Source organism: Pangasianodon hypophthalmus, chromosome 23 (genome assembly GCF_027358585.1).
Source record: "Pangasianodon hypophthalmus isolate fPanHyp1 chromosome 23, fPanHyp1.pri, whole genome shotgun sequence".
Classification (NCBI taxonomy): Eukaryota; Metazoa; Chordata; class Actinopteri; order Siluriformes; family Pangasiidae; genus Pangasianodon; species Pangasianodon hypophthalmus.
Genome location: NC_069732.1, coordinates 10165887 through 10184429, shown reverse-complemented (window position 1 = coordinate 10184429; position 18543 = coordinate 10165887). Strand labels below are relative to the sequence as shown.

Below are 18543 nucleotides of genomic sequence, written 5' to 3'. Positions count from 1 at the left end.
ATACAATGGTTATAAAAAGTCTACACACCCCTGTTAAAATGGCAGGTTTTTGTGAAGTAAAAGAATGACACCAAGATAAATCATGTCAGTTCTTTTCTCACTGTTAATGTGCAATTGCAAAGTATACAAATACAGTGAAAAACAATCAGAAACTTTTTTATGGGGAAAAATAAAAAACAATAACCTAGTTGTGCAAGTGTGCACACCCCTAAACTAATACTTTGCTGAAGTGCCTTTTGATTTTATTATGCCACTCAGTCTTTTTGGGTAAGAGTCTATCAGCATGGCACATCTTGACTTGGCAATATTTTCCCACTCTTTCTTGCAAAAACATTCTAGATCCATCAAATTGTAAGCGCAGGGCACCCCACAGATTTTTAGCTGGATTCAAGTCTGGGAAGGTTTTGCACTAAATTCAACTGGTATATGTAGCTATTCATGATTACCTCCACCTTAATAAAAGCCCCAGTTCTGGCTGAAGAAAAGCAGCCTTAAGGCATGATGCTGCCACCACCATGCTGCACCTTGGATATGGTGTTCTTTTGGTGATGTGCTTTTTTTTTTCACCAAACATAACTTTTGGAATTATGGAATTAGTATACCTTTTGGAACTGGTCTCATCTAACCATAACTAATTTTGCCACATAGTTTGGGGTGATTTAGTTGGGCATGGATGTTTTTTTGTGAGAAAGGGCTTCTGTCTAGCCATCCTACCCCATAGCACAGACATGTGAAGAATATGAGAGATGTAACATGCAGAGAGTCACATGCAGAGAGTAATTGTCAGATATTCCTGCAGCTCCTTTAATGTTGCTGTTGGTCTTCCTGGAAGTTTTTGTCTTGTCCTTTTGTAAATTTTGGAGGGATATCCTGCTCTTGGTGACGTCACTGTGGTGCTCCATTTTCTCCACTTCTTGATGATGGCCTCATGGTGTTCCATACATACAATACAATGTTTGGGAAATTTTTTTATACCCCTCTCCTGAGCAATTCCTATCAACAGTGAGACCCTGTACAGGCTTTGTAAGCTCTTTGCAGACTCTCAGCAGTCAGATGAAACCAAGAAGACATCAAGAAAATCCTAAAGAAAAAGCTGGTCTTTATTTGGGGTTAATCAGAATAATTTAAACTTTGAAATTTGAAATTTTGAACAGGAGATTGATTGTGATTGGTTCATTCTGAGCACAGCCACATCCCCAATTATAAAAGGGTGTGCACGTTTATGCAACAAGATTATGGTAACTTTTTTATTCTTCCTATTTTTCCCTAAAATGTTTCTGATTGTTTTTCATTTTTATATGTTGTAATTTCACACTGAGTGTGGGAAAATATAAGTCTGATTTATCTTGGCTTAATTTTTTAGTAGACTTTCATTCTATTAACTATATATATTGATATACTAAGAGCTATTTATTATTGTCATTTTTAAGGCTACAGGCAAAAAAGATTGTATGAAAAAACATGCAGTACATACAATGATTCAGAATTTTCATTCAAACTCTTGTTTCTCTAAATGAAAGCAAATTGGCATTCATGAAAAAAATTCTCCAGAAATAGTGGTTCCCAGAATGACCACTAAAACCACTAAAATCTTTAATACACTAAGTTGTTATATTCTGTATTTTGTAGTCTCAGGCTGCCAGGTAACTTGTAAAGTTCAAATTGTTTATAACAGCCGGTCATGATAATGTTTCAGGGGCACTCTCTACTAAGCGTTGTCTGAATTCAGTCTGGTGTCCTTTTCACTGCCCCTATATTGTGCACTATGTAAAACAGCCTATATAGAAAATAGTGAAAGAGCGAAAGCAGTCTCTGGATTTGAACTCTGTTTAAAACATGCAGTTTTAAAACTGAATTAAAGAGAGCTGTCCACTTGTGCAAACCCCATAATATAAAGGAGCATAAAATGTTCTCCTTGGAGGAGTGGACCAAGATCCTATACTACAAGTATCTTCAACCTTGTTAGATTATTAAAGGACATTACACTATGTAGATACAAAACAATAGACACAGAGACACAATACAATAAAATGCTGTTATTGTCTCCAGAGTATGCTTCAACATATTGTAGAGGCGCCGATAATTCTGAGACAATCAGTACTATATGTAAGCTCAAAATATCAGTCACAGCATGTGTTATTTATTTTATATTTTTTTCTGGAGTTAACACCAGACCAAGTTATATGCTATATTTCAGCTTTACACATCCATTAATAAGTTAAAGCCTAAGTGCAATCTATAGAATTTAATATTTTGTTCCTTTTTAACAAATGTATTACTTACATCATAAACCTCATGCAAATTCAATTATTCAATTTCATTAAGTCAAAAGAAGGGAAACAGGATATGTCAGAAATATAAAATATTTTATGATTGCAATAAAAGTAATATTGAAGTCAGAAATTATGTCCAGATATACTGCATCTGTACTATAGAGCACCAATTTCTTCCAATAGGAAAAAGTCAAAGACCTTGTGAGAGAAACATTCTGTGTATATCAGTGGATAAGGCTTAAAACAGAAGCGTCAGACTCCAGTCACTGCAGAGTTTGTCATGCTACTTCATTTAACACACATGATTCAACTCATCTATTAAGTATCAAGACCATCATTGACTAAATTTGGGTTGCAGTCCAATCTGACGTAATGGAGCCTACACAATTTCACACTGATAAAAAGCATTTATTTCAAAGGGAACAACTGATGTACACTATGTTCCTTAGATTTTTTTGTTATTAAAATGGTCATGACAACCAGTCAGTTTACCTATAATTATTGGTCAAGGTCAAGTACAAGATACAGTATATTAGCATTATATTTTGTACTAGTACGTTGTACCTGAAAGGAATAAAAGAGCCAAAATGTAGTGCTGCATCATTTAAAATCCGCATTTCTTTTTCTTTTGTTCCATGTTTTTACTGCTACCTCAGGAAACATATAGTTTGTTTGTATTTGTAAATTCACAAACTGAGGTACTGTTAACTGGTATTGGTGTGGGGAACGTTTTGATGCTTATAACAGGGTTATTTGGGATATTTTCTTTTTGTTAAGTGCCTTCTCACAGAAGAGGGCCATGGCACCTCTTTGACCTGAGATTGACGCTGCTGGCTTAAAAAAAAATGATATGTATTCAATTTTTTTTCACATTTTATAGCATTACAACCTGGAACTGAAGAGGACTTAATTGGGATTGTATGTCATCATTATACATGTGGGGGAAATCAATTCCAAAAATCAGATTTGTGGAAGAATGGTGAACAGAGAAAAAAAAATGTAGATACTGAGTGAGCATTTGAGAATGGTCATTAACAAGCTCTCTCTCCCTCACACACACACACACACACACACACACACACACACAGAGTGAGCCAGGCTGATGAGTGTGTGTGTGAGACGTGTGACCAGCTATCCCAACCTGGGTCTGCTGTGCATCTGAGTTCCACTGCCATTTGCTACACAAGTATTGTCTGCTTTTTTTTGTTTAATGAATCTTTGTGTCACATTAAAAGTATGTGGAACTTTGAAACGTTAGACATTTTGTGTAAATCAATTGGTAAAAATCCTAATGAAGTCATTTTCAATTCCAGGCTATATACACTACAAAACATCAAAAGGTTCAAGGGTGTGAATACTTATGCAAGGGAGTTTCTTTGTGGTGGTGTAGTGCTTATTATAAAATGGCTGTTGCCTAAAAATCAAGATCTAAGGAAGTAACTTAGTTCTGCCATATTTTTGTTTGCCAGTTATTAAAAAGCATTAAATAACAATGATTTAACCACAGAAACATTACTGTAATATGAATCACCAAATTTTATAGACCCAGCAATAATGTTGTATTCAGTAATTAAGTGTGATATCTATTGCTTAGAATTTACTCCATTATGGTATAAAAAACATTTCTGTTGTTTTGATCCTTTTTATTGTGTCAACTCCAAAAGGTGACCGATGGAACAGCAGCACAGCAGTCGCCTGGTCCTCAGTTCATAATCTCTCGATTCTCGTAGTACTGCTCTAAATCTGCAAAGATGTCATTGGGGTTTTTGCAGCTGAGGTTGCAGAAGCAGGCATTAATCCACATCACCTGCCAAGTGACCATGGCTCCATTCGGGCACTGGAACTCCACCTGCACTGTTTTGGATTTATAAGGGATGCAGCAGCGCTCATCTGTGCAGACACCACAGTACTTCGGCCGGTAGAGCTTCTTGCTAGTGCAGCCTGAGATGGTGAGGTTGGTCGGTTGATCTTCCCTGTAGATGTTTAGGCACTTTTTTCCAGGCTTTAGGCGCAATTGAAAGAAAATGTACAATATCTTTGTGAATATCTCAGGATTAAAGCATAACCAACTAATGCTCTTATGTCAGCAGATCAGGGCTTATTAATATTAACAAGGGTCTATTATGAATTATTCAGTATCTAAATAATAGTAAAGGTATGTAGTTACAAAGTTATGAGAGAAATGTATGTCAGTACCTGCTGATGGATCCTTGGTGTTTAATGGATTACAGTAACCAGAGAAAATTTCTACCTTAATGTGCTTAGTGATGTCCACCTCACAGGGTCGGATGTTGCAAAGCCGTCTCTCCTTGACCATCCGACACTGCTTGTTGGCGTTAGTGATGCGTAAAGATACTCCTCGGCCACAGGTCTTGGAGCACGGGCTCCAAGATGTTGTCTGTGTCACACAGTTCTCCTGCCAAGTGTCTTTTCCACTGGAGAGAGCTGTCAAAAGACAGGCAACGATTGTTTCATCCAATGTATAACTCAAATGCAGATGCAAAGAATACAAAGGTACACCTTTTCGCCTTCCACCAGAAGAACCCAAAGCAGATTTTTCTGCTTACTGCCTTTCACTACCTGTAGGCTGGCCCTGACCCAGTGCTACCTGAGCCCCTTTGTCATTTCCAACATTATCCAGCAATTCTTTCCAAAAATCTTTAAACTTGGGGTGCTTTCAGAAGATGTGCATATGATTAGCAGCTGCCTCTCCACAATCTCTTCAACAAACTCTTCAGGAAGTATGTCCTCTTTGATCTCCTCACTTTTTTATTTGACCTCATTGGTTGTTGAATGTTGAATAAAAAATCTACTGGCTCAGAAACTGTGCCACAAAATTAAAAGGCAACATGCTACAATTTTTCTTAACTAACTATAATTCAGTTAAACTAACTGTGAAGTGTACAGTCAGTTTTGGATCATACCTGCCATGGCATGCCGAGGTGCTGCTTTGCGCCCTTTCCTGGGCTCCTCACAGATCCACTGCTCACAGCAGCGGTCGGGGATCTTGACCCGCCTTGGCATTGGGCACCACACCCTTGGAGGCTGAGACTCATTACACAGCGGTACACAGCCGATGGCCCCGTTCACACACAGACACTGGTATTTACAGTTGGGCTGAAAACTCTGCCCATTGCGATAGATTACACCGTTGTGCTCACAGCCTGTGCCGAGTAGATCTGTACGTCGGCAAAGATCACAGTTTATGAGTTTCTGATATCATGTAAAGGGAATGGTTATTATGTACAAGATAAGTAGGGATTTATTGCTAAAGATAATGGTGTGATTTTGAGCGACAGAATGATATAGATGCAAGAGACTGGAGCTCAAAAGACCACTGAGAATTTTTTCAAAAAAAAACAAGAAGGTGGTGAATAAATCTAACGAATTACTGCTCTGGTTTCTATCCGAGTCTGCGTTCTACCTTAATTAACCCTCTTAATCTCAATCTAATCCCTGGGAAGAATCTAGTGTTAATGTGCTTAATGGAAGCCTGAGCACAAGGACATGTTTAGTGCAGGGGACACTTACATGCACACACTCCTTTTTCGTACCTAGGCTTGTCTGAGCTGTAGTCACAGTAGAGGCCGCGGTGGTGGTCGCAGTTGTCTGCCTCATTGCACTCCTCGCCTACCTGCTTGGCACAGGCCCTACAGCAGTCACAGCCATCCATGATGAGGCTGACACCAGGCGGGCAGCTCGGGGGAGTCTCAGGGCAGCTGCAGGGCCACTTACAGTACTGAGTCCGGTTGTAGGGCTCAGGGGTAGTAGACTCATGTATGAATGGCGCAATGGAGGAATTCAGGGAAATGGCCTAGAGGAAATGCAGAGAAATTAAGAGACTCTTTGAGTAAAAGTTGAAATTGGATTTTTACCACATTATTGCACCCCCTTAGACAATCCACAGAACATTCCCAGGAGCTCTTCATAGTCAGTAACCTGAGATTAGCATAGAAGTTCTGGAGATCCCAATTTGGCTGAAAATATTACCGGCTAAAATATTTGAATCTGTAATTGAACCAGGACATCATGTCCATAGCGCAGCAGGTGGTGGTGTTGCCTTGAGGTTCCAAAGTTCACAGTTGCACAGTTCGCATGGCATAATTAGTATAGTTAAATCAATTGCTTTTAATGGCAGTAAAGTAAAGGGTTTTTGCACATAAAGCTTTGTACGCAAATGCTAAAGGTGCACAGAAACACCGAAGACAATGAAGGGCAGAACATGCACTGGGAAACAAACACAACAACAGGGCACAATGCAATGCCATCTGACTCAGATGAAAATCACTGGAACACTGCCTGAGCTTGATGACTAATTGCACACACAGTCATGCTGACAAAGTACAGTCAAGATGCAAACAATGCAACCGAATGTATCATAAACAAAGCTGCACTTCTTGACTGAATTCTCAAAATTATAATATAATATTCAAAGGATTAGCTTCAAACACACTCAAGTGCAATAACTTCTCAAATATTACAAAGTTGCCTGTTAGGGAAACACAGTAAACAGTAATATGAAATTACTACAGTGCTTATCCAGTACTTCTATCTAATAATGACCTATAGTACATTTTCCTGTTTTAGCACATAGCAAATTTCAACTAAACCACTGAACTTCCTTCAAGAAGTAAAGGTCAAGAGGAGAAAAAGTCCTTCTGACAAGCAACTGCTTGCTGTTTATAAAAGTTATTCCATATATTTGGCTAGTAAAAGTTCATAGTCATTAATAATCCTGCTGAGGAGCTTCAGATCATGACGCTGATTACTTGCTTGGGCCCACTCCCAATAAACTTCTTGATTTATTTGACTCATGTACAACACTTCACAAAGGCCATAACCTTTTAAATCAATGATTTACAGTGTTAACAGGATGTCTTAAAACATCTGTGTTAGAATACACCAAAAAAATCTCATAAAAACCATTTGCAATGCACAAAAGTCTACTTTTCTTCAATATTTTAAAGGTAATATTAGGCCTATAGATGTATGGGAACCTATGTGAATGATTTAAGTCCTGTATTTTGTAGACCGGGACAGTACAAGCGGTCAGGATCTGGATTGATCTCTAACAGAACTTTTGCTTCTCTGCAATGTCTCTGTGATGGTAATTTTTTAAAAGAACGTCAGCTTTCTGATGGGTTATAGCTTCAGGCCTCTGACCTCTGACCTCTGACTGTATGATCTCTTGCATGTCCTCATGCGCTACACTGGAGTGGTGGTATTAGTCTTCAGCGTGTAAATAACAAAGTTTTTCACAGGAAATAAATGACTATAAATCCACTGAAAGTCAGTTTTCAGAGTAGCCAGATTTGATTGAGTGTTTCCAACTAAATTTAAAAGCAATCCATATTACAGACCAAACTGGAATGAAATTATACTGAAATTATAGCCACTATTTTCCACCACAAAGTTATTAAAATACCTTGTAAATCGCGTCAACTGACAACACTGATGAGGTTGCAGAATAATTTCCACTCGGTGGCAGTATAATCACTTGCATTTGGCTTTTAGATGCTGTCACCACATTCCTCAAATACATTTAACATGATGTAAGTAACTCCTTCTCTCAGTGATGTTAAATGGACTTTTCTGCATGCACTCTTTTATGTCTTCTTATTATTCTTATTATTTTTCCTTAAATTAGATGTATATAGGCCTGTGAGTAGGAAAACATGAGCTGATTAGGAGTTTTATGGTTTCATCTCTTACATAACGCTACGTTAATAGAAGTATGTTGCATTTATAACAGACTTCTCAGTTGGCAATATTCCTTTGAAACTTGCTTCTGACTAATCGCATTGTGTATTAAACAATTCTAAACAATTCTACACTTAAAATCAGCTCAGTAGACTATAAAGTGTGTGCTAACTGACTTTGCATATATTTCTGTTCATAATTGGACAAAAGAAATGGATGGAATAAACTGAACTATGCAATAACTGAATGTCATCATGCATAATAAATATTATTATTATTATTATTATTATTATTATTATTATTGAAACAGTCTCCTATACTATAGTTAGTCTACTATACTTTCATGTGAGTAGGATTTGAACAAGGCTGAAAGTTTTTATAGAAACAGCAACAACAAAACAGGACAATAATTTCTCACCTGATGTAATCGGGCAACAAGCAGGACCCAGGTCAGGAGCCAGCTCATTACTGAACCCCAGTGGTAAATACATTGAATCCAGAATTAGATGTTGAATGTAAAACAGAGTGTCCAGGCGCAAGTCCTCTTCCTCGCTAAGGCTGCCGGTGAAGCCTGCCATACGGAGTCTCGTGCGTTTGGTTTTGAACACCTCGGTGACGTCAGAGCTGGGAACAAATCCCGAGCTTTCCTTCTTTTCCCTTTCTCTTTTCAGCGCAGAGGATGCACGTGGACGCACAGGCTGACGGGCGCGCGCGCAACGCACGCGCAATACCCGCATACTAATAGCTAATGCAATCAGCACTCAGCGTTTCTGCTGTCCAAACACAGCTTTTTGTGACAGAAAAATAAAACACACACTCGTTTTTTAAAAGACCTACTGTAAACCAGTACAACCTTAAAATACTGTTTGTTTGTTTGTTTGTTTCAGATGGTGGGTTTAGCTTGTTGGGTCAGGTAGTGGGGTCGACTGTAACCCAAACTGGGTTGATAATTGGCAACGGACCTGAAAGGGAACAGGCACGTTGAGTCAAGAATCATGTTCTGGAATTTTCCAGTGCGCCTGTTGAGAGTAGGAGTGTAACTCAGTAATGCTACTATCTGTATCTGTTTAGTGCTATTTAGTTTATAGTGTATTCAGATTTATACACACACACACACACACACACACATATATATATATATATATATATATATATATATATATATATATATATATATATATAGACACACACACACAGTTGGGGTCATAAGTTTACATATGCAGAATCTGCAAAATGTTAATAGTTTAAAAAATAAAATCATAAAATTGCATTTTGTTTTTTATTTAGTACTGCCCTGAATAAGCTATTTCACATAGCAGATATTTACATACAGTCCACACAACACAATAATAACTGAATTTACACAAATGAACCAGTTCAAAAGTTTACATACACTTGATTCTTAATACTGTGTCGTGTTACCTGGATGATCAACGACTGTTTTTATGTTTTACAATAGTTGTTCATGAGTCCCTTGTTTGTTCTGAGCAGTTAAACTCTCCACTGTTCTTAAGAAAAATCCTCCAGGCTCTGCACATTCTTTGCGTTTCCAGCATCTGCATATTTGACCCCTTTCCAACAGCAGCTATCCATCAGCGGGATCCATCTTTTCACACTGAGGAAAATTGAGGGACTGGTACACAACTATTACACAACTATTACAAAAGGTGCAAACATTCACTGATTCTCAAAAAGACAACATATTACATTAAAAGCTAGGAGAGTGTAAATTTTTGAACAGGATGTTCAGTGTAAACTGATATTATTTTGTTTAAAGATCTTATTTTTTCATTTAGTACTGCCCTTCAGAAGCTACATAAGATATTTACATGTTTCCAAGAAGACAAAATAATAACAATTTACACCAAAGTTTACATCCCCTGGCTCTTAATGTAGTGTGTTGTCTTCTTGAGAATCAGTGAATGTTTGCACCTTTTGTATGATCTCTCTTATTTTTTAAAAATTATGAACATTTTGCCGATTCTGCAAGGCTTATGTAAACTCATGACCCCAACTGTATATATGAATAATATATGACCCAAGAAAGACTGTAAAACACTGAAAAAAGGGGGTAGAAATGGCAGCACTCATAGCAAGGGCTGTGAATTCTGGCACTGACAGTTACTCAATCTCAGCTACATCACTCAAGTTCATAATTGGTTTCAACTAGTGATGCATGCAGGATTTTGTCTATTTTTCTTGCACAGTTATTATATTTGTTATTATTCACATGACACAGAACCCAGTTCTGTGCTTTTAAGCATCTCTGTCTAAGTCACAGAGTCATAGTGGACTGATGATACCATAAAGTTAATGTGTTATATAGTTAATGCCTGTTATATATAGATGGTAAAGCATTTAATCCAGTATGGATTGTCAGCCAGGTTGACATGACACTGGTGTGTAATGTCAGTTCTAGGTCTGAAGGAAAGCCTTAACCACAATGATATCATCACCATTCTTTCTATATAATGTTTTAATTTCACTAAAACCACAAATGTGCAAGAGCTGGCACTGTTCATGGGAAGTTTTTTTACAATTCCCATGAAATTAAGTATTCAGTAAGCAGGTTTATCCTGTTATTATAGCTTGAGAGATTACTATCAGTCGCATCATAAATACTGAACACCATTCCAAGATCATCTTACACAGTACTGTAACCATTTAAACCATTTTAACCATTGTACTTAAGCATAGTTATGGGTTATATGAGGATCCTTCTTTAGTACACAACAAGAATGTATGTATCATTTGTGATTGGGAGCTATGAAAGACACGCTCAGCATGATCTATATGCATCATGTAAAACCTTGTTTTGGCACACAGATGTAGAAAATCCGTCTCAAAATGTATTCACACTTTAAAACAGTGATTCAGTTTAAATTTCCACCTGCGGTTCATGTGACCGTAACCACAGAATCTTAATGGTAAATGTATTACCCAACATCCACGAGGATGATCAGATAGAAGAACAGATATTACTGCAGTCCTCCATTAAATGACTTCACATTGAGGCGACATGGAGTAAGTGGAATTAAAATGAACTTCTGTCTAAGAAAGAACATTGCTCTCTGAGCTTCAATGACATCATGGATCCACTGACGGTCACTTTAGGGAAAAATACCCAGAATATTCTGGACTACATGAGAAACAGAGTTACTTTAAGCCATTAGTCATGTCTTACTCACTTCTCACTGTCTGCAACAGACTCAGCCTTGTTGACAGGAATTTACTTCAGAGAGGCCAGCAAGGACTCGTGGTAAAATTTGAAAGACAAGTTTACATAAAAAATTAAATAAACATTTGTGTCTGCAGTTACTGGTAAGCTGCAAGTATTCACAAACATTTCATCTGCCATAACAAAGATTTTAACTAACTTAGCCTGTTGTCTGAAAGCACGACTTTTTTCGGAGGTAATGTACACTCTTCTTAGCTTTTTCTAGAGAGGTCCTTGGGATGTTTTCTGAAAACAATTGGAAAACCAATCTTTTAGTGAACTACATAACCATTTAAGGGTTCCCCAAATCTTTAAGGGCTCCCCAAATCATATAAGCCTTCACAGTGTCAAATGGAATAGTGTGGTGAAAATCTTCAAAACTGTTCACAATTTCTCCCACAGATATAATGAGTAAGAAAAATAATAAAAATGCTTTCCATGTACAGTCAGTTCCGTAAGTAATTGGACAGCGACACAATTTTCGTAATTTTGCCTCTGTATACCACCACAATGGAATTGAAATGAAGCAATCAAGATGTGATTGAAGTGTAGACTTTCAGCTTTAATTCAAGGATATTAACCGTTTAGGAATTACAGCAATTTTTTTTCCATTCTTCCATTTTCAAAGGCTCAAAAGTAATTGGACAATTGACTGATAAGCAGTTTCATGGCCAGGTGTGGCCTGCTTTCTCATTATTTCAGTTTTGAATGAAATAATTAAGGAGATAAAAGGTCTGGAGAGGATTCCAAGTGTTGAATTTGCATTTGGTGTCTGTTCATGGGAACTCTCAATATGCTGTTCAAATAGGTGTCGATGCAAGTGAAGGAGGCCATCATTGGGCTGAAAAAACAAAGCAGACCTATCAGAGAGATAGCAGAAACTTTAGGAGTGGCCAAATCAACAATTTGGTACATTCTTAAAAAGAAGGAATGCACTGGCGAGCTCAGCAACACCAAAAGGCCTGGAAGACCACAGAAGATGGCTAAAATGGATGAATGCAGAATTCTTTCCTTGTTGAAGAAAAACCCCTTCATAACATCTAGCCAAGTCAAGAACACTCTGGAAGAAGTAGGTGTATCATTGTCAAAGTCTACAATCAAGAGACACCTTTGTGAATGTAAATATGCAAGATGCAAACCACTGGTAACACTCAAGAATAGAAATGCCAGATTAGACTTTGTTAAAAAAGACCTCTAAAAAAGGCCTGGTCAGTTCTGATGCAAGATTAACTTGTACCAGAATGATGGGAAGAGAAGAGTATGGAGAAGGAATAGAAGGGCTCATGATTCAAAGCATACCACATCATCTGTCAAACATGGTGGAGGAAGTGTTATGGAATGGGCATGTTTGGCTGCCAATGGAACTGGGTCACTGGTGTTTATTCATAATGTGACTGCTGATAGAAGTAGCAGGATGTATTCTGAAGTAAATAGAGCTATACTTTCTGCTCAGATTCACTCAAATGATGCAAAACTGATAGGACAGCCCTTCACAGTACAGATGGATAATGATGCAAAACATACCACGAAAGCAACCCAAGAGCTTCTTAAGACATAGAAATTAAATGTTTTTAAATGTCAGATGACCTCAACCCAATTGAGCATGCTTTTCGCTTACTGAAGACAAAACTGAAGGCAGATAGACCTACAAATGAGCAGCAACTGAAGGCAGCTGCAGTAAAGGCCTGGTAAAGCATCTCACTGGTTTTAAATGTTAATAGAGAGCATCTGCTAAATGAATAAATGTTACTGTTGAAATTATTGGTGTTTATTATTAGTGCGTCTTTGTACGTTCGATAATGAGGATCATTGTAAATTATGAAAGTAATCCAGTGCCATCCAATGATGTTTGTGTACGCAGCTGCATATGGCAAATTATATGAACAATTTGAAATTATGCACGTTTAATTCATATTCTTTCTTATAGAGCGTGTTTGATTTAGTTTACCCCTTCTTGTTAAATAATACATTAACTAACAAACATGTACTTAAGGTGGTCGTTGTTCATGCATGTATTCATAAGACTCACATCGTAAGGTTAGCTCTTCCTTAGTTCATGATTAGTACATGCCTTAACTCATCATGAATTCAGGTATTAGTGCAGGATTATTCATGAAGTGAAACCGCCTGTTTTGTGTGGATATTTATTCTTTTGGATGTGTTATTCAATTAAAATGACATGGATTAAATTGACCTAGTGGCATGTTTCTGGAAGATGGAATACACTTTTCTAACACCAAATATACTGTATAACTTAGGGATTTTACTACTAAAGAAATTTTACTACTGCACATCAGAAGCCCTTTCTTTTCATTGCACAGGAAGTACAATGAAAGTCTTACGTGCATGTTGCATACAACATCTATCCAACATTTAAACCAAAGAGAGAGCCTTATAATTTTCCACACTGCATACACAGTAGATGTACAGTTTAAGTGTATGTGGAATTATGGAACATCTATGGAACCACAGCATAAATCTCCTTATCTCTAGAAAAAACATACTTGAGCAGTGAGTGATTGGAAATTTGTTTCATTCTCAGACCATGGATTCGCAGACTTTTCTTTTTTTTTTTTTAATCCCAGAAGTATGGCACGGCATTCAAGACTCTTCCCTCCTTTGGACTGCTGTATATTTTTAAAGCTCCTCGCCTTTGTTCATCTCTTTAGTTTATTGCAGAACAGTGACGCACACAAAGCAAAGGATTTAAGCTTCTGCAAACTCTTTAAAAGGACACTCTTCTGGAAAGCTCCAAAGTACAAATGCATCCTTTGAGTGTGTGTGAGTGTGTGTGTGTGTGACAATGACAAATGTCCTAAACAGATGTAATTTCCCCCCACTGGAATATAGTCTGACAGTCAATAATTGAAGGTAGCTGAAAATATTACTTAGTCCTTGTCAAAAGAGCTTAAAGCTTAATACTGGCACATAACTCAGTGTTCTTTATCATCTTGAAACATTTTTTGTCATATGACCAAATTTTTCAAACTTTCCATAACAGTGCCATGAAATAAAAGGAGGCATGATTACACAAATGTTACCTCATTCTGTGCGCTTTCAGCATCTAGTTATCTTTAAGAGATTGCTGGTATTTTAATAGCTTTCAAGAGAGCATTTTCATAATAGCAATATAATATCTCTTGCACCATGGCCAGAAGATACACATTCCTTAATCCACAGCATAGAGATAATATGTGTAATCTTAATGAGGATTTACTTTCTGGGTAAAAAGATGATGACATTTTAACTGAAAACTCTTGCTCAGTGGCTTTTTTGGAAGACAAAAGGCATCTTTGAATATTAAAGTTTCAAATACACAGATTTATTGTAGTTCCATTAATTCTGTTAAAAGACAGATTCACTCATATCTTCCTTATCTTTTGATCTAGCTTGCTTTTTGAGTTATGGCAGACTAAAGCAGAGTCTGCTCCTGCTGACCCAGTGTGGGCTAAAACCAGGCATTAAATCAGCCACTCTTGCACAATCCCAGTGATCTCAGAAACACATAGAACCGTCATAGGATTCCCAGAAGTGTAATGCTTCTAAAAATGCATTGCATATCTAACATCCTCTGCCACAATGCATGTAGATGCATGTATTAGGAAAAGCTTACGAGACAAAATTAAGCATAGATCACTATCTGTGATGTTTAAGACACAACCCACAACCTCTGACAATAGAGTAATTTCTCATAAGCTGAGAAGGATCTCAACCACACTCCCAGACACAAACGCTGCTCTATCAGTTGAGGATTGGAAGAGAAAATAATTTGTCGCCATACATGGAGTTTTTAGTGACACTTTAAATTCCTGAGGCTACAGAAACAAGCAAATAATGTCAGCAGTGGATCCATTCCAGCATTCTTCAAAATTTTTTTGCAAGCAAATAAGTCACGCTAACCAACACAATGATTCTTGAAGTATCTAGTGTACCATTTACGGATGTAACTTTGCAAATGTTTCTTATTGGATAAGAAGTCTAGAGTTTTGGACTAATCTTTTCACATACTTAGTTTTATATTGCTTACAAGTTGTGTACTTTGTATGTAACAGTATGGTAATAGCTGGGATAAGGAAATATTGCTATTACGTTTGTGCAATATTTTATGGACACAGTGCCTACCCCATTAACTATAAACTGAGATATTTTATTATACCTCAACATGTGTGTGTGCTGGATATGTGCTGATCAGAATTTTTTAAAAAAAATCTCAAAGTATTGGCTTGAGTGTCCATTAATCCATTATTTATGTTTCTAAATAAATAAATTCGGAATCAAATGGCAGCACAGACGTCGCTGTTGACAGTTCGTCTATAAAGAAATAGTGCAGAGATTTTTCCTGGAACGTTTGCTGTTTAACCAATAATTCATGAAGAAGCACAAGAAAATATGCTTCTTAGATCCCAAGGTACTCACTCAGAAAAAATCCTAGCCAGTGAAGACGTATAAGACAATTTCAGCTATGCAAGACTGTCTACGTAACTTCCATCACATTATTTAAAAAAATACAGTTTCATTAAGCTAAGCACCAATTCATGGCGAGTTGTGCGTTTGTCACCTACAGACTTGCTTGAGTCCATTTGAGCTACAGTGCACAAAAGAATGCATTCAGAGAGAGAAGGCTGAGCTGTTGGAAATAATTTGGTAGAAAAGATCTTAATTGTAGATCAAATGGACAGGGTACAATGAACAGGTAGCAGCTAGGAGTATAGAGATAAGGGCTGTAGACTCAGTGCCACGGTGAAGTAGCTCATTATGGGATGGTCACGGACTGTAATGTGTGGTTTGGTAGCACTTTACAGTGCCATTACAGGCTAAAGAGAGGCTGCCAGAACACACAGGTGCTTTATTCTGCTATAATCAGTGCTTTTACTGCCAAATCCCTCCCTACTGTTTACTTCACTCTCACTGGCTGGAATACATCTCTCTGGGTCATTTTTGGGAACATCATGTTGAATAACTGTTTTAAACTGAAAGAGTCTCTTCAGAGTAGCTGTTTTCCCAAATAGAAATAAAAATGTTTTTCTACAGAAAGTACTCCATGTTCTGCAGAAAAGACAGCAGCTGTTACTAGCATTAACTTAATACATAAATATATTAAACACTTTTTGGTAACGCTTTAATTAAGAGCAGTGTACATAAGTCTACGTGACACCTATTCACAAATTCAAACCCCTTATGACAACTGATATATACCTACATTCATTAATTCATTCATTCTTCCTCTGTAATTGTTTTATTCTGGTCAGGGCTGCAGTGGATCTGGACCCAATCCTGGGAACACTGGTCACAAGGCGGAGGAATTCACCCTGAACCATTTCAGGACACCATGCACACACACATTCACAAATTTATTCACACCTGTCAGCAATTTAGTGTAACTGATCCACCTAGTTGCAAGGGAACTGGAGACACAGACACAAAGAAACAGAAAGAGCATGCGAAACTCTACACAGTAACCCAAGCTCAGGATCGAATTCAGGATCCTAGACCTGTGAGGCAGCAATTCTTCCCACTGTGCCAAAGTGCTGCCGTCATACACCTACATAAACATTTATAATGTCTCATTCCAGGTGCCATAAACACTGCATTTGTCAATGTTGATGCAAAGTTGCCATAATACTTATATTGCAACGGAACTGACTTTGTATCTCTGTCTACTTCTGATATGTCAGAGGTACATTGTGGTCATGTAGCTTGCCAATAGCAGTGTAATGACGCTATCTGTATCTGTATCCATATCTGTTTACAGCTCCAAATATCTGTATCTGTATTCAGATATAAACCTGAAGTGGGCGTGGCCTAAACTGGAAGTTTTTTTTTAATGAACCTTACTATTATTCCCCTGGAAAAATGATAAAATACTGGGAAAAACAGAGGTAGAGATGCCAGCACTGGTAGCGTGGTCTATGAATTCCAGTTTCTTAATCTCAGCTACATCAATCTAGGATTGTTTTTTTTTTAATATCCTGCTTGTGCAGTTATTATTTTTGTTTGTATCTGCCAGAAATATTTTCTAATAAATTTATTTGGTTTTATTTCCCAATATATAAACATACTAGTAGTTTAATTTAAACCAATCTGACCAGACCAGGCAGTTACTAAGGATGCTGTACATGTATTGCCCAATGACACACATTTGTTAATGGCTGTGGTCTTTGCTTGTCCAGTGACTTGTCCTTCATATCTGGCCACTTGCTCACATTCACATGAAAGTAAAAACCACCCACTTGGTTGCACCACTTTTTTGTTGCAGTCCTGATGAAAACCTGTAGTCTCATCCAAATTCTCTGTGAACCGTTCTGGCAAGATTTTAAATAAACATACAAACAAACAGACAAATAGATAAATAAGTAAAAAAAAGTGTGCCCTTCCTATTTGTATCTGTACTTCATTTTGGGGCAGTGGTAGTTCAGTGGTTCAGACATTGGACGTCTGCTTGGACTGTCACGAGATCAGATCCCTGCACTACCAAGCTGCCACTGCTGGGCCCCTGAGCAAGGCCCTTAACCCTCAACTGCTCATTTATATAAATGAGATAAATGTTAGTTGCCCCGGATAATGGTGTAAATATGTCCATTTAGAACACATTATCTGTTCTTTCTCAATAATGTGTTTGTCTTCAGTTCTAACTTACCAAGTGAAGTTAATTAGAAAATTCAACAAAGGTGAGAACAACCAAAAGTCTCTGTCACTCTCTGTCAAGCTGCAGTCAAGCCTACACAATCTCTCTGTTTTGGGGCCAGAGAAAATATACATAACTCAGTCATTACAGTGTTGTTGAAACTAATGTTTCTTAAGGGCCAGAGAAAATATACATAACTCTGATATTTTGATGTAAAATGTAATTATAATTGTCAGGTGTCATAACGTTTGACTCTAAGTCACCCAATAAAGTGACATAGCACAACTGTATGTCAACAAACATCTGTCACTTGACTCAGGTGTTGTGTCAAACTTGACCTTAAAATTGAAGTAGCCTCAATGACAGCAGATTCCTTTTTCAATAATCTTTTATAAGTGTTTATGTAGATCTGTCAATTGCTATGAATAGCTTATGTACTGTAGATGCCATGTAACATTGACCAAACTTTCATTTTATAAATGAAATTGATAACACAAATAATAAAAGTAGAGGAATTTAACCTTTAATCAATCATGTTTTTGGAATTAAACAGCTTTCTTCAGGCAACTTTTTAGAGTAATGCACATTTGAGTTATTAGGCCTGTCTGAGACAGATCCTTCCGCAGTCATTTGTAAGTGGCATCTCACTGTGTAGTGGGTTAACACAGCTGCAGAAGGCAGTTTACTCAGTGACACAATTGGCCTACGTGTGTAAGAGTTTCCACTGA

The 18543-nt window shown here is 37.4% G+C and overlaps 1 protein-coding gene across 1 annotated transcript; it reads right to left on the bottom strand.

Annotated features, from left to right (window-relative positions):
* Positions 1–2347: 2347 nt before the first annotated feature.
* ccn4a (cellular communication network factor 4a) lies at positions 2348–8647 on the bottom strand. Its single transcript, XM_026930122.3, has 5 exons — positions 8392–8647; positions 5805–6087; positions 5198–5452; positions 4525–4718; positions 2348–4275 (listed from the first exon to the last, which is right to left on the bottom strand). The coding sequence occupies exons 1-5, from the start codon at positions 8437–8439 to the stop codon at positions 3976–3978; spliced, it is 1080 nt and encodes a 359-aa protein (XP_026785923.3). The 5' UTR covers positions 8440–8647; the 3' UTR covers positions 2348–3975.
* Positions 8648–18543: the final 9896 nt, after the last annotated feature.